Consider the following 13194-nt stretch of genomic DNA (forward strand, 5'->3'; position numbering starts at 1 on the left):
CTGTTTCTTTTTTAATTAATACTGAAGTCAGTGCAGAAAAACACCAACTGGCCTAGGAGAACTCTTTCTAAAAGAGAAAAAAAACCTTTTTATTCGAGAGACAAAACTCAACACATTTTGGGCCATCATGTGAGCGTAGATGAAAAGGGGAATGCTAAAAGGGGGAATTTAAGATGCTATTTGCGAGGAATCCAGGGATTTTGTGCAGTGTGTGTACTCATTGTGAACTATTAATATCTGGCTTGCTATCTTAGAGACCATTGACAACTGCGATCCATCGTTTTTATGGGAATTGAGGACTTCTCCTCAGTACGCTGTACTGAATAGGACACAGTCTACATGTGGTTTGAGGTGTTTAAAGCAGTTCAGAGTGTCACGCTTGTGCATGTTCAGAAATAATGACCATTTCTTGCTGTTAAAGATAAAAGGTTGTTTCATAGTGATATCGTTTCTTTAGCCAAAAGCCAGACATTTGTTCTTCCATAATATACCTTCCTTACCAGTATATTGTTCAGTCATTTCCATATAACTCCAGTATGAGGTGGTTTAAATGAGGCTGCATAGACTGTTTTCACAATGTCAAGATCTTAATGTCATGATACAACCCTCTTTCAGTGACTGCATCTTCCTCACTCATTTACCTATTATCAAAACTTAAAAGTCTAGAGATCTTGAGAAAAGAGGCTTGTTCAGTTCTAAAAAGGACAGCTGTGGGTCATTACCAACACCTTAAGGGGGGTTAAAAGTGAAAGTACTACGAGACCTCGTTGGTGTCATAAGCCACTGTTCAATGATGATCATTCACATCAGTGGACACAGATGGCCTGTTTTACTCCTCTTTCAAACCGTCTGTCTTCTCAGTCTAAAGTTTGAACTCTGGCATCCTGTAAAGAGTGGCCTTTATCCTTTAGATGCAGATGTGCAGCTCAGTCTTGTCCTGTCGAGGTGGCTCTTCTACACTGTGCCATGCGTTTATGGAATAGCTGTTTGTTTTCTCCAGTGAGAACATAATGATACTTAGCTTGTGTTTGGGAGTTTTGTCTTTGGGATGAACCAGCTTTTGTCAAGTGTGTCGCTGGGTCTGAAGTATTCTGGGATGTCAAGCTTGTTGGCTAAAATTCTCCAGAGTTTCTTAGACAACGAGCGGGATTCACCCCCTTTTACTTTTACAACTGAAGAAGGCTCCTGGATGATTGATAGATGAAATATCATCAGTTCAGTTGCCTCTTTGTTTTCAACCTCTCTAGATTACTGGATGACTGAGAACCTGTACAGACATCAGCTTAGTTTGTAATCCTTTGACAGTGTTTGAGATCTTTGATGACACTTCAGTATTTCATTATTGGAAAGAGTAAAATTTGAAGAGAAATTGAATGTTTACTTCTTTATTACATTGATTAATATACAGATGTTAATCTGGTCTACAGAGTAAACAGAGAAGCATGACCACAGCATACAGTATGAGTGTGACTGTAAAGGAATGGCAGTGTTATGTATATATTTGGTCAGACACAAGTAATTAATTCTAACAGTATGCACATTTTAGCCATGTCATACATTTTGTTTAGAAAAACATACAAAAGGCACTTGTGTAGCAACAATTACTGGGAATCTCAACTCACAAAGGGGGTCTGAACAACGTGAACTGAGAAATCCATTCTGCACTGTATTTAGGTTGTTTTCAATCATAACTCTTCCAGCTGATATAACATTGTTTACATCTGGTGCTAAGAAGCTCTTAAGTTAATTTCAGTTTTCATCTTAAGCCAATTACTGTGTGGTACAGTTTAGTGGAAGATTGTAGTCCCATGCCCCACATTTGCTACAAATTAACCTCTGAGCTAAAAAACTGTGTCATATACCTAAAGGTATGCACCGTATGTTTTTCAGATAAGCAAGGCCACACAGACTAGAAGATTTCTGAATGAAGGCTGGTATAATTTCCCATATATAGGGCGGTAAATATCATTACATTTATGGCATTACAAAGTCAAAATTTGATTCTATTATTCCATCATACCTGTTGATAAAAACTGTACACGTTATAATGTAAATAACTAACTCAACTACAAATGTAAACACATCTTTAAGCTATGACAATGCAAAACTAATTGGTCAGTATTGTAATTTTCGTGTTCCTTCAAATAATTTCTACTGTATGCTGAAGTTAAGGAGAATTGCAATAGTTAACATTTTTACTATTAAAGCAACTCCCAGCTGATACTGTGTTAATATGCAAAGTGGTGCTGTGAGCATGATGAACATGATAAACAGTTAGGGCTGTGCTCCCACAGTTCCTTTAGAGTTTGGTTAGTATATGCAATATAACAGCTGTACACATGTTTAAAGTCAAATACATGCAGTTCTTGTCTATTATCAACAATACAAATGTGACCCCTTTTTCAGGTAAAATGCACGGAAAAACAAAAACACGATTGGCAGCTGTATACAGTCGTTCCCTGCAATGAAATCTCAATACACTTCAGCATGTAGAAAACATCTTTAACAAATCACTATGTAAACAGTTCTAGCATTGGTCACAGTGTTTCAGCTGGGGGTGTCATGCTGTAATTGCGATTCAAGCTGTTCCCACTGCAGCACTACAGTTAAAACCTTTCTAAAGCAAATGTGCGTGAAAAACACGTGAGGAATGTAAAGCCGTCGCATTTGAGCTACATAGATAAATGCTCGTCTAAGTTTGTTCTTAACGACCTCTTACTTAAATGGGGCACATGTGCACAAATGCTTCATGGGTGGAGGAGTTAGACTTGCTAAAAATTGATATTAAGAACTTCAATGTGTTTAAGAGCCACAGTGCTATGATCGTCTACAGAGAAGGAGAGTCTTGAAAACAACTATCAAATTCCTGTCTTTATAAAACACGTCAGCTCCACTTGTTTTTAATTTGTGCTCAATTTTAAAGTCAGAGTATAAAATGAGTTGAAATTTAGAATGAGCTTCCATATGTATCACACCACACAGTAGCTCAGCCAGAACACCACCTGAGGGGGACAAACTGAAGGCTTTCTGCTTCATGACTTCAGCAGATCTGAAACTGCTAGGAATAAACGGAATAAACATGCATGTTAAAACTGGTGGATTGACGCATATAATACTGCTGGCAGGTTTTTCTGTTTCATGTTGCAATCAACCACACGTGCAGGCCAACTTCAGTCTGCTCACTGTGCTGTCACTAGGGTAAGACGCTGTGTGGATTGCTGTGCTGGTGGGGTCCGTAGTGCGGAAGGAAGTCATCTTATCAGCCGCTGCTGGTACTAGCAGCACCTCCTGGTGGACGGAGCAGGCTGTCGTGTGAGTTTAAAGGAATCGTTGCTGTCCACCTCAGAATTTTCCAGGGGTGGAATTTGTTTACCTAAAAATACAGACATATAAAGAGACTCCACATCAGATTTAGTCATCTTAAGCATACAAAGAGTTTTATAAATTTAGCTGAGTTGTATTTGGCATTGCTTCGCTACTACTAAAATTAAGGCAGAGCAGTTTTTTTGCTGACCACATGAAAGGAAAGGAGATTGCTTAGCTTAGGATACACAGCGTTGAACCAAAACATCCCAGCATCATTTAGCTGGAATAAAAATAAAACTTTCACTGCGTTAAATTTGATTTAAAATGTATCCCCCACATTATGGCAGAACCTTAATGCAATTAAAACAGAAAATCTGCATTGCAAACTGCACGTTTCATATCATCATTTGGAGTCATGCTGTGTTGGAGGCTCCAGGGAAATGTAGAGTCCAGGTTTTATTTGGAACTGAATACTCAAAGTCAGAGCTTTTCTATCTCTTCTGCTTCCATTCTGAACGCAAACAAAAGATACATTTAAAAAAAAATCTGTCTCTTGTCACATTTATCCACTTTCTTAACTGATCATCCATTTCAGGGTCTATTCTAGCTGTCATATTGCAAGTTGCCGGGTACATCTTGGACAGGACACCCTCAATCACAGGGCCTGTAGCCAATCTAGATTCATTAGTTAACCTAACAAATCCGTTTTTGAACTGTGAGAGAAAGCTGAAGTACCCTAGGCTTTTAACATAGCCTACTGTTTAACTTGACCAACAGTTACTTACACTGAAATGCAGGCAAGAGAGAAGATTTTAGAGCTGATCTACTATAAAAGTGTAGTTAATTTTCTGGGGAGGTGCAGCAGGCTGCTTAGGCGAATACGTTTTATATAGATTTAATACAGTACTCAAAATCAAGCACAAGACAGGACACACTAGTACTTCTGATGGAGAAAACAAAAGCCATAAAACCTACTGATTTTCTGAAAGAGCTCCTCAACATTGACAGCATTTCGGGCACTCGTCTCAATGAAAATAGCGGCAATTGATTCAGCAAACTCCTTAGCTTCCTTCATAGGAACTTCCCTGTAAAAAAGAAGAACATGGTTCAGATGGAAAATCTGCACTTAATTCAGTCACTTTCATCAATTGAGTTTCTAACTGGATATAGACATGTTTTTTTCAGGCCTGACACTTCTTCTCACCTCTGATTGTGCAGTTTCCTCCATTTTTTAAGGACAAACTGCACACTGTGCCAAAATATATCAGGGTTTCAGCTTATAACGCTTTGGGAATCAATTTGTTGGGGTAGAAATGCCATTTTATGCCTGTCAAAGGGTGTTATCTCTGCAATCTTTCATAAATTCAACTAAAAATGTTAACAAAAGATGTGTATTTGTGATAGGCTGCTAGTAACAAAATGTCTACAGATACAATTTAAAATTGTTTATTTGCTAAGTTGTCTGTAATGTGAAGGCAACACTTAAAAAGGGACTTTTTACACTTGAATGTTTCATAGGTCAGTGGCTCAACAAAGTCAGTCCACTGAAAATAGTCAGGGACAAGAATGTATAAAATGTACAGAAATAAGGTGGCGACTCCACACCTTTGCACAGTATTGTGTGAGTTTACTGCACATATATTGTTGAAGGAAATGATACAATAAAAGAAGACTTATAATTGGAACCACAGTGAATGATAACACAACTTCTTTATCACTAAACATAAAGAGAAAGCTCATGTTGCTGCTTTGGTACAAATAGGTCCTTTGAAGTGATGCCACAGACCTCTAATAACACAGGTGTCACAATTATTTTAGTTCATAGGCCACATATACATTTATATTTTAGTTTGGTCTCAAGTCTGTCAGGCAATAAAACAAAAATAGAAGAAGTTTCTGACAACGACCACAATTAACGAGCATTGATGAACATTGATGAAGCGCCTCAGAGTTCAGTCTGCTGTCAGTACAAAGAACCCCAATGGTTGTAAATTTAAGAAATGCACAGGTCCTTGGCTTAACCACCTTACTTCATTGTGGTATGACAGGACGTGGGTAGAGTCTTTGTAAATAATAAGGATGTAAATGACAATGATTCAGATCTCTGCCCGGATTAAACTAACAGTTGGCCTGTTTCACTCTTAAAGACTTGCAACACAATGCTTCGCACTTCTTGTCTGCAGTTTTCTCACTGTGAAAATCCCTCAAGTTTGGACCCCTTTGGAGGTAAATTATTTCCATTGTCAGATTTGTTTGTTAACTCAGTCTAACAGTGTCTGTAGAAACTTTTTTTTAACATATTTGTAACAAAAGAGATGAAAAAAAGAAGCCCACCTGATGTCTCCTAAATCATTCTTATTCCCTGCTATAGCTACAACAATGTCTTCTGGACCGTGTTCCTTCAGCTCCTTCACCCATTTCTTCAGCGTCTGGAACGAATCCTGGACAACAAGAAGACATTGGGGTCAATCCTGGGATAGATTGTTTATGAGAATATGCCCAGCAGTTTTTTTCCAACTCCTGTCATATATTCATTGCTTTTTGTTTTTTCCAGACGAGTTTCCATTAACAAACCAGGAAAGAATGACATTTGTAGGTCATGAAACACAGCATCCCAGAGTGATGGAAAAGTAGCAAAATTCTTCACTTACAAATGTTCAGGACAGCTGTTACTGATGTTTTTCATTTTTTCGAGGGAGCTAACAGCCATGACAGTTTAACCAGTTTCGCAATAGTAAACTTCCTGTTACACTTACCAGTTTAGTAATGTCATAGACAATGACAGCAGCAGCCGATCCTCTGTAGTACATAGGGGCTAACGAGTGAAACTAAAAAAAGACGACACATTTATATTAGTTAGCATGATTGATTTCATTTTTTTGTATATCACACATAAATATGATCCAAAGTGCTCAGTCTATGATTAATAAGGGGGAAAAAAAGCTTATAAAATACAGGCAGGGTACTATGCCCATACATTCTTACATGATGAGTTTATGGAAACAATTACTTCCTCAAGTCCACAGGCCTTTTTAACTTTTAGCAGTTACCTTCACTTCGACTTGACAAACTGTGGTAGCTTGTAAAGAAATGCTGAATGTAAAAATCACCTCACTAAATGTCAGCCTACTGCAGATAAACGATGAGTGAACGCGCCGGCTAAAAATGTGCCAACACGTGCCAAACTTTGAGATCATTTATAAACAGTGAATCCAAAAAGGAATGTCGATTTAAGAATAAATATCACACTCAGGTTGTATTTTTTTTACATTTCCTATACCAATGTATGGCATCTCAAAATTGTTTCTATTTTGTACTGAAGTTAGTGTTGGTTTCTCTTATCAGTCAAAACCGGCACCATTCCCTTCAGCAATTATCAACGTGTATTATCATCAGTACAACTATATATCCATTGCCAGTGATAAGAGAAGATACACTTCATCTCAAAGTTGCAGCAGTTTAGTTAACTCAACAATCATACACAAAAAGTCAATTGGTAGAAATCGTATGTATTTTAATAAAGTAGACAATGTGTGGCCAATTAAATAAGAAATTTAAAAACACTATCAGTGCCTTCAAATAACATATTCCAGTGGTTCTCAAACTGTGGTCATCACTTAAAGACCAGATATCCCACCTGCTGTGAATGTTTTAATGCAGTACATTTGTTATTATTATCACTTGTCACATCCTGTTTATGACAGTTAAAATAAATAACATTTATATAAGAAATAAAATTGTCTCATGTAAACTATATGGTATTAAATAGGCGTATACTATTTTACTTTAATGTCAGTCATAAGGGTGGTATTCTAAGAGCCATATATTTTATGAGGTGGTACTCATTTTGAAAAGTTTGAGAAACACTGACATATTCAGTTACATTTGGTATCTAAATGGTATCCCAAAAATGTCAGGTAGGGGAAGTGTGTGTTTAAACAAGCAGACTAAAAAGACTGCTTAAAATGGTGTTTGAATGATAATAATAAATGTAGAATAAAATATTATGGCATGTTTTTTAAATTATATTAATTACTCAGACGTCACAGGTTTAATCAGCAAGCCCACAGTCATGATGATAACACTACACTACAGTGACATCAATATTTCAAGAGTGTCCACAGTTGTATTGTTCACAGATGTTTACCATCGGCATCACTGATCACACAAGATCAGTCAGTCAAATGTAATAGGAGACACTCACAGCAGAAGTCCCAGCATAATTTTTTCACACATAAGCAGAAAATGCTCGCATTAGTTTTTTCCATGCAGTAAGCAGGTTTGGCAAGCTTCAGCTATACCCCATCTCCCTCTCTTAGCCATCAAATTAATCACCGTGATGTCTCATGACCTTTGAACTCTTGTGTCAAGCATCCTGTTTCATACCCTATAAATATCTACCTATCACGAGTACCAGCTTTCTGATGCAAAGTTTAATGGAAAATCAACATCACATGTGTTAACTTAAAGCTAACAGCGAGTCCATGAGGAGTTTCTGTTGCGTACACTCACCCGTTCCTGACCAGCTGTATCCCAGATCAGAAATTTGTGTAGCTCATTTCCACATGGCACTGTCTTGGTCAGGAATGACGCTCTGCGGATGATTTAAAGCATTTCACAACAGCTATTGTTTTTTAGGTCACTCTTTAAAAGCAAAGGGAAAAAAATCTGTGCATGTCAGCAGGAAAGTAAGAACACTGAAAACAAGTATGTTTGGTACAGCATGTTTGTTGCTATAGAGGCATGTAACAAAAAAAGGAAAAACATAGTCACAACAGTGGGTTTAAAGACTGGTATAGATGGCAAAAGCTGAAGTTACAGGTAATCATCAGTTTATTTCAGTGTTTATTGCACCAAGTACTAAAAAAAAAACCTATCATTTTTATAAAATTCTATAATCTTTTTGTCTAAAAGTGTTACTCCAAAGTGGGGTTTTTTCATGTCAGATGCAATGACCTAGTAAAATCAAGGTTTTTTTTCTCAGGCTTACAGAAGTTGTAATTTGTGCATTAGAGCTTGCAAACACTTAACTAAAATTTGTACTTTAAAAATGTAATTACATCACATATTTGTAATGAAATGAAAATGCCTTATGAGAATTATTGGAGTTGTGGGGCTGAAACAGGATGACTCCCAGGTGGGTTTGTCTTTATTTCAGTTGCTAAAGTTTGTTTAGAATAAGCTATGTGTTACCTGCTGAGGTTTTCCTTACAGGAAGGAGACCTTTTGGCTGAGCTGTATGGGCTCAAAATGTGGTCATAAATATTTTGTACTTGTAAATCAGTTTTGTACTTGTAAATCAGGATTTGTATGTGTAAAAAAGAATTTGTGTGTGCGTAAAAGATTTGTATGTGTAAAAAGATTTGTGTGTGTGTAAAAAGATTTGTATGTGTAAAAGAATTTGTGCGTGCGTAAAAAAGATTTGTATGTGTAAAAAGATTTGTGTGTGGACTTAGCCAAAAAAACCCTGCAAGTTACAAGTACGAATTTTGACCCTATTTTTCTTCCTGTCATCTGATTGGTCAATGTCATGTCAATCACAAATGTAACAATCCAATCAGAGAACAGATGGGTTTGGCTGTCGGAGGGGCACTTTTTGAACTGCAGGTCCTTGAAGGGTAATACAGTTTGAAGCTGGAGGATCTCTATATAAATATCCGATAGCAGCTAGGTCCCTTACTTTCAGCAGCTGTTGAAAGGATAAAGTTGTGGTATGTCAGTGGTTAGAAATACCATTATTACTTTAGGATTAGTTTAACACAAAGTCAGGGCTGACCCGGGACCATTGCTGTGAGTCACAGTGCGCAGCATAAAGGTCCTTTCACATCGGACGCAGGATGTGCTGCTAATGCTAACTGCTAACTAAAAGCAAAGGATCCAGAATTTGTTGCGCTGGCTGCTGAGCTCTGTGGGTTTTGCAGCAGCTCTACCTGTACTAGATGCACCTGCTCCTTGTCGTTTCTATCTCTGACTTTATGTCCTCTACAACAGTTTCTGGGTTTTTGCTAGTTCTTCAAATGTTCAATAAAAACATGTATGCTAATTCATAACGAAGAAAGCTTTGTAATGAAGACTGTCATTTCCAAAACACCCCCCCCCGCGGTCCGCAGCGCTGTTGAAAAGGCTGTGAAGTCCCTGTATAAAGCACATAGACCTGTGACACAAAAATCACCAAACTCGGACGACCACAGACTGTTTTCCTTCGTGGTGATAAAGGAAAACGCTGGGTTGGCATGTAAAAGGGCATTTATTCCTTCAAGGACCTGCAGTTCAAAAAAGTGCCCTCCGACAGCCAAACCCATCTGTTCTCTGATTGATTGTTACATTTGTGATTGACATGACATTGACCAATCAGATGACAGGAAGAAAAATAGGGTCAAAATTCGTACTTGTAACTTGCAGGGGGTTTTGGCTAAGTCCACACACAAATCTTTTTACACATACAAATCTTTTTTACGCACGCACAAATTCTTTTTTTACACATACAAATCTTTTTACACACACACAAATCTTTTTACATACAAATTAGCACAAATTCTTTTTTACACATACAAATCCTGATTTACAAGTACAAAATATTTATGACCACATTTTGAGCCCATAGAGCTGTGCATGTTCTACATTGTCTAGGAGGTTATGACTATCACCAATCAGCCCAATTTTAGTGTGGACTAAAGAAATACTAAATAGTAATAAAACGGCTGTTAAGTTTTAACAGTGTGGTAATAGTGGCTTGTGCAATTCCTTTAAAATCTATGTATTCAGTTAAGATAAAAGACCCAAGGGAAGGAAGGTACATTCAGTTTTATCTCTTGAGTAATCAGTTCTTCTATCATTAGGTTTAACTTCTGTAGTTTATAGACAGTTCATAGGATTATCAATCTACCCATTAGTACAAATGATGTGGCTTGAGCTTGCGCATAGTTTCATTCAGCCAGATTACTGATTAACTGGCTGAATCTCCCTGTACATTTCTGAACATCTTTACTTCAGCTTTGTTTCCAAACACAATTGATTAGTTTCCTGCTGCTGAAGCCTTCTCCTGGTTAACACTCACCCTATGGTTGGACTTATGTTGTGATCGAAATGATCCTGGACAAATCGGCAAACAATGCTGGATTTCCCAACTCCAGTGTCCTGCAAACAGAATCAGTCACAGGACATGCACACACAGAGTAGGCGGTCACTATTGAACCTAGTGGATTATACAACCGTAGCAAATACAAAAGTATGCAACAGCAGTATTTAAGTCATTAAAATGATAACGTGAAATTATCCAGTAATACACGGTGTATGATTCTGTGTAACACGAACTTTCAGTTTAGATATCTTAAATATATTTTGATGGTAAAACTTTTGTACTATAATCACTTTTACTTATATAAAGGGTCTTCACAATGACTACTTCACCTGCATTCTTACTAACGGCCAGCAGGGGGCAACTCTTGTGGTTGCAAAAGGTTCCAGTTGTAGTCAGCATCTTTCATGCTAACTCCAGGTCAGCGCAACAATCTCCTAGCCACCAAAGCAATAACAAAGAGGCTTTTGTGCACAGCATCCTCTTTGCGACTGATTTCACCTACTGTAGCAACAGCCAAGCGACCTCTGGGAACTACTCACCAACCACTCTGGGAATACACATTTTTCCTTGCAAACAGTGGCTATATCATATCCAACATCATCCGAGATAATACTGGTATACATTTTTTTACTGATATCACACACTCACTTCCTATTTACAGATAGTATTGAATAAAATATTGACTCCATTTAGTAAGTTGACTTTTTCAGAATATACTAATTGCTCAACACAATCACAAGGCTTTAGCCAACGAGCATGTGGTTCACAGAGAGAGCCACTTCTTATTAGTGTTGTGCAATACTGCAGATTTTAAGTAAATACAGGGCCAGTATCGCTAAATGGTAAATGGTAAATGGACTGGTTCTTATATAGCGCTTTTCTACTCTGTCTGAGCACTCAAAGCACTTTATATCGCTGTTACCAATACCAATACTTTTAACTTATAACATCAACTTATGTAGAGAAGAGTGGTGTGCCATGACTTATGAGATGAATCACTATCAATTTGCAAATTCTGAATACATTTTATTACCACCCACTAGTACCTACTGGGCTCAGCATGGCTCAACTCAATTCGGTTTTTAGGTGGTACTCAGTTGTAACTGAAAACAGCTGAAACTGAGTAGAGTTGAGTCAAATTGGTACTAGTGGAAAAGAGGCACAAGTGTGCCTGTCTCAAAAAGACTTCTGTTGTTTAAATAGGTTATAGAGAATAAATAAAATAGACATAAAAGTCTGTTTTATCCTTTCCCCCCAAAAATCATTTAATACAGTTCAATGGACTACATAATGAATTTAGATCATAGAAACTAAGAATCAATTCTATCGCACTAGTATCGATACCAAAACCGGTGCTGGTATCGATACTACCAATATCGACACCCCCCCACCACCTCTCAATTGTCACCTCTGGTTCCAAAAGACCAACATGTCAACAGTAATAATGCTCAACTCATTGTAACTACATTAATCTTTGAGTCTGTCTAATTTAAACTCTCATGCAGTGCCACTTTTCATGTAACACATCTGATGTAGAAAATAGGACCCCCCACCCACCTACCCACTTCCTAGTCTCCAAATGTGGCACCCCATTTTTTTTAATCGTATAAACACCCCTGTATGGTTTTATGTGACTTTAAATCTGCATAAAATCTGCTCCTCCCGCTTGTTATAAGCATGCAGAGGTGTAACAAAAGATGGGTAAGGTCAGCATATGGTTGGTTAGGCTGACTCAAAAAAATATTTTAGTGAGGATGTCAGGGCCCTGAGGAGGTATGCGGGGGCCTAAAAACCTTATGAGGCTCTGAAAAGTTCCCAGCTCCCGACTTCAACATCGTCGATAAAGCGGCAGTTTGCGGTCCAAAGCGCTCTCGCCGTCCCTGTCACCGTTTATAAAGACAGACTGACGTGTTTCGCTAACGCAGCAAGAAATCTAACGGCTCGCTGGCTCCAATGATGACGTAATGGCTGATAAACTGTCAGAGCAGTTATAAAGTAAAGATTTAGCTTAATCTATTAAGAACTACAAAAAAACATGCGAGAGGACATACTCAAAATGACTGCCGGCCGATGAGGTTGGTTTTAAGCCAACTACTAGCTACCAATATTAGTTAAATACCCAACTTATTTCATGAAGACGACAAAGAAGAGTTCTTTTAAATAAAATACCGGAACTGACAAAGTACCGACTCTACCATTAAGTTGTAAACGAGCAGCTGTTAACATCAACATGTTGTCGGCTTTTGCAGTTTCGCAGCAGACTAAAGGAATTTGCCCCAAAACGGATCAACAAAAACATCAACCACTTACCCCTAAAAGGCAAACCTTGAGCTCCCTTATAGCCATGGTAAGTTTTGGAAAGTTTTTAAATCATCATTTGTCAGTGTACACTCAATGTATTTGTTTCTTCATGCTTGAAACTCTATTATTTTCCCCTCTTCTTGGATAAAATAGAAACCCAGCCCCTGACACAGACAGACATCTCCACTAAGCGGCTGACAAGGCGCATAAAATAAATTTACAACATCCGGGAGTGACTTTCAAAATAAAGGTATCTTACAGCCGTTTTGGCACAAATAATGCGAAAAGGCTGCAACAAACAACTTCGTTTGCAATTTTAACTCTGCCTGACAGTTACATGTTTATATTTTGAAATAAGAGATTAAAGATTTTAGACATATTTTTACCCCGAAAAACAGTGTTCTTTAGTTAAGAATAGATAAAAGTGCATACAATGGTCTTTAGTTCAATGAAAGTATAACAGGACTGTGAAATGTCAGTCTGCTCTTAACATATTTTTGCAATTA

General features: G+C 37.7%; 1 protein-coding gene and 1 long non-coding RNA gene across 2 annotated transcripts; one reads left to right on the forward strand and one right to left on the reverse strand.

Moving 5' to 3' along the window:
• Positions 1 to 1369: 1369 nt before the first annotated feature.
• rab31 (RAB31, member RAS oncogene family) lies at positions 1370 to 12891 on the reverse strand. Its single transcript, XM_031731047.2, has 7 exons — positions 12698 to 12891; positions 10364 to 10443; positions 7819 to 7900; positions 6063 to 6134; positions 5641 to 5747; positions 4282 to 4391; positions 1370 to 3373 (listed from the first exon to the last, which is right to left on the reverse strand). Exons 1-7 carry the CDS (start codon positions 12731 to 12733, stop codon positions 3276 to 3278), a joined length of 585 nt encoding a protein of 194 aa, XP_031586907.1. The 5' UTR covers positions 12734 to 12891; the 3' UTR covers positions 1370 to 3275.
• Positions 10452 to 12838, forward strand: LOC120434204. The gene is made up of 2 exons (XR_005608988.1): positions 10452 to 12462; positions 12637 to 12838. It is a non-coding gene; the product is annotated as an uncharacterized LOC120434204 (long non-coding RNA).
• Positions 12892 to 13194: the final 303 nt, after the last annotated feature.

Source organism: Oreochromis aureus, linkage group 18 (assembly GCF_013358895.1).
Source record: "Oreochromis aureus strain Israel breed Guangdong linkage group 18, ZZ_aureus, whole genome shotgun sequence".
Lineage (NCBI taxonomy): Eukaryota > Metazoa > Chordata > Actinopteri > Cichliformes > Cichlidae > Oreochromis > Oreochromis aureus.

Coding starts and splice junctions, on each gene's coding strand:
- rab31 (XM_031731047.2), bottom strand. CDS start 12,733: ATGGCTATAAGGGAGCTCAAGGTTTGCCTTTTAGGG. Junction 5,748..6,062: donor TCTATGACATTACTAAACTG/GTAAGTGTAACA, acceptor CTTGTTGTCCAG/GATTCGTTCCAGACGCTGAA. Junction 4,392..5,640: donor AATGATTTAGGAGACATCAG/GTGGGCTTCTTT, acceptor TCTTTTTTACAG/GGAAGTTCCTATGAAGGAAG.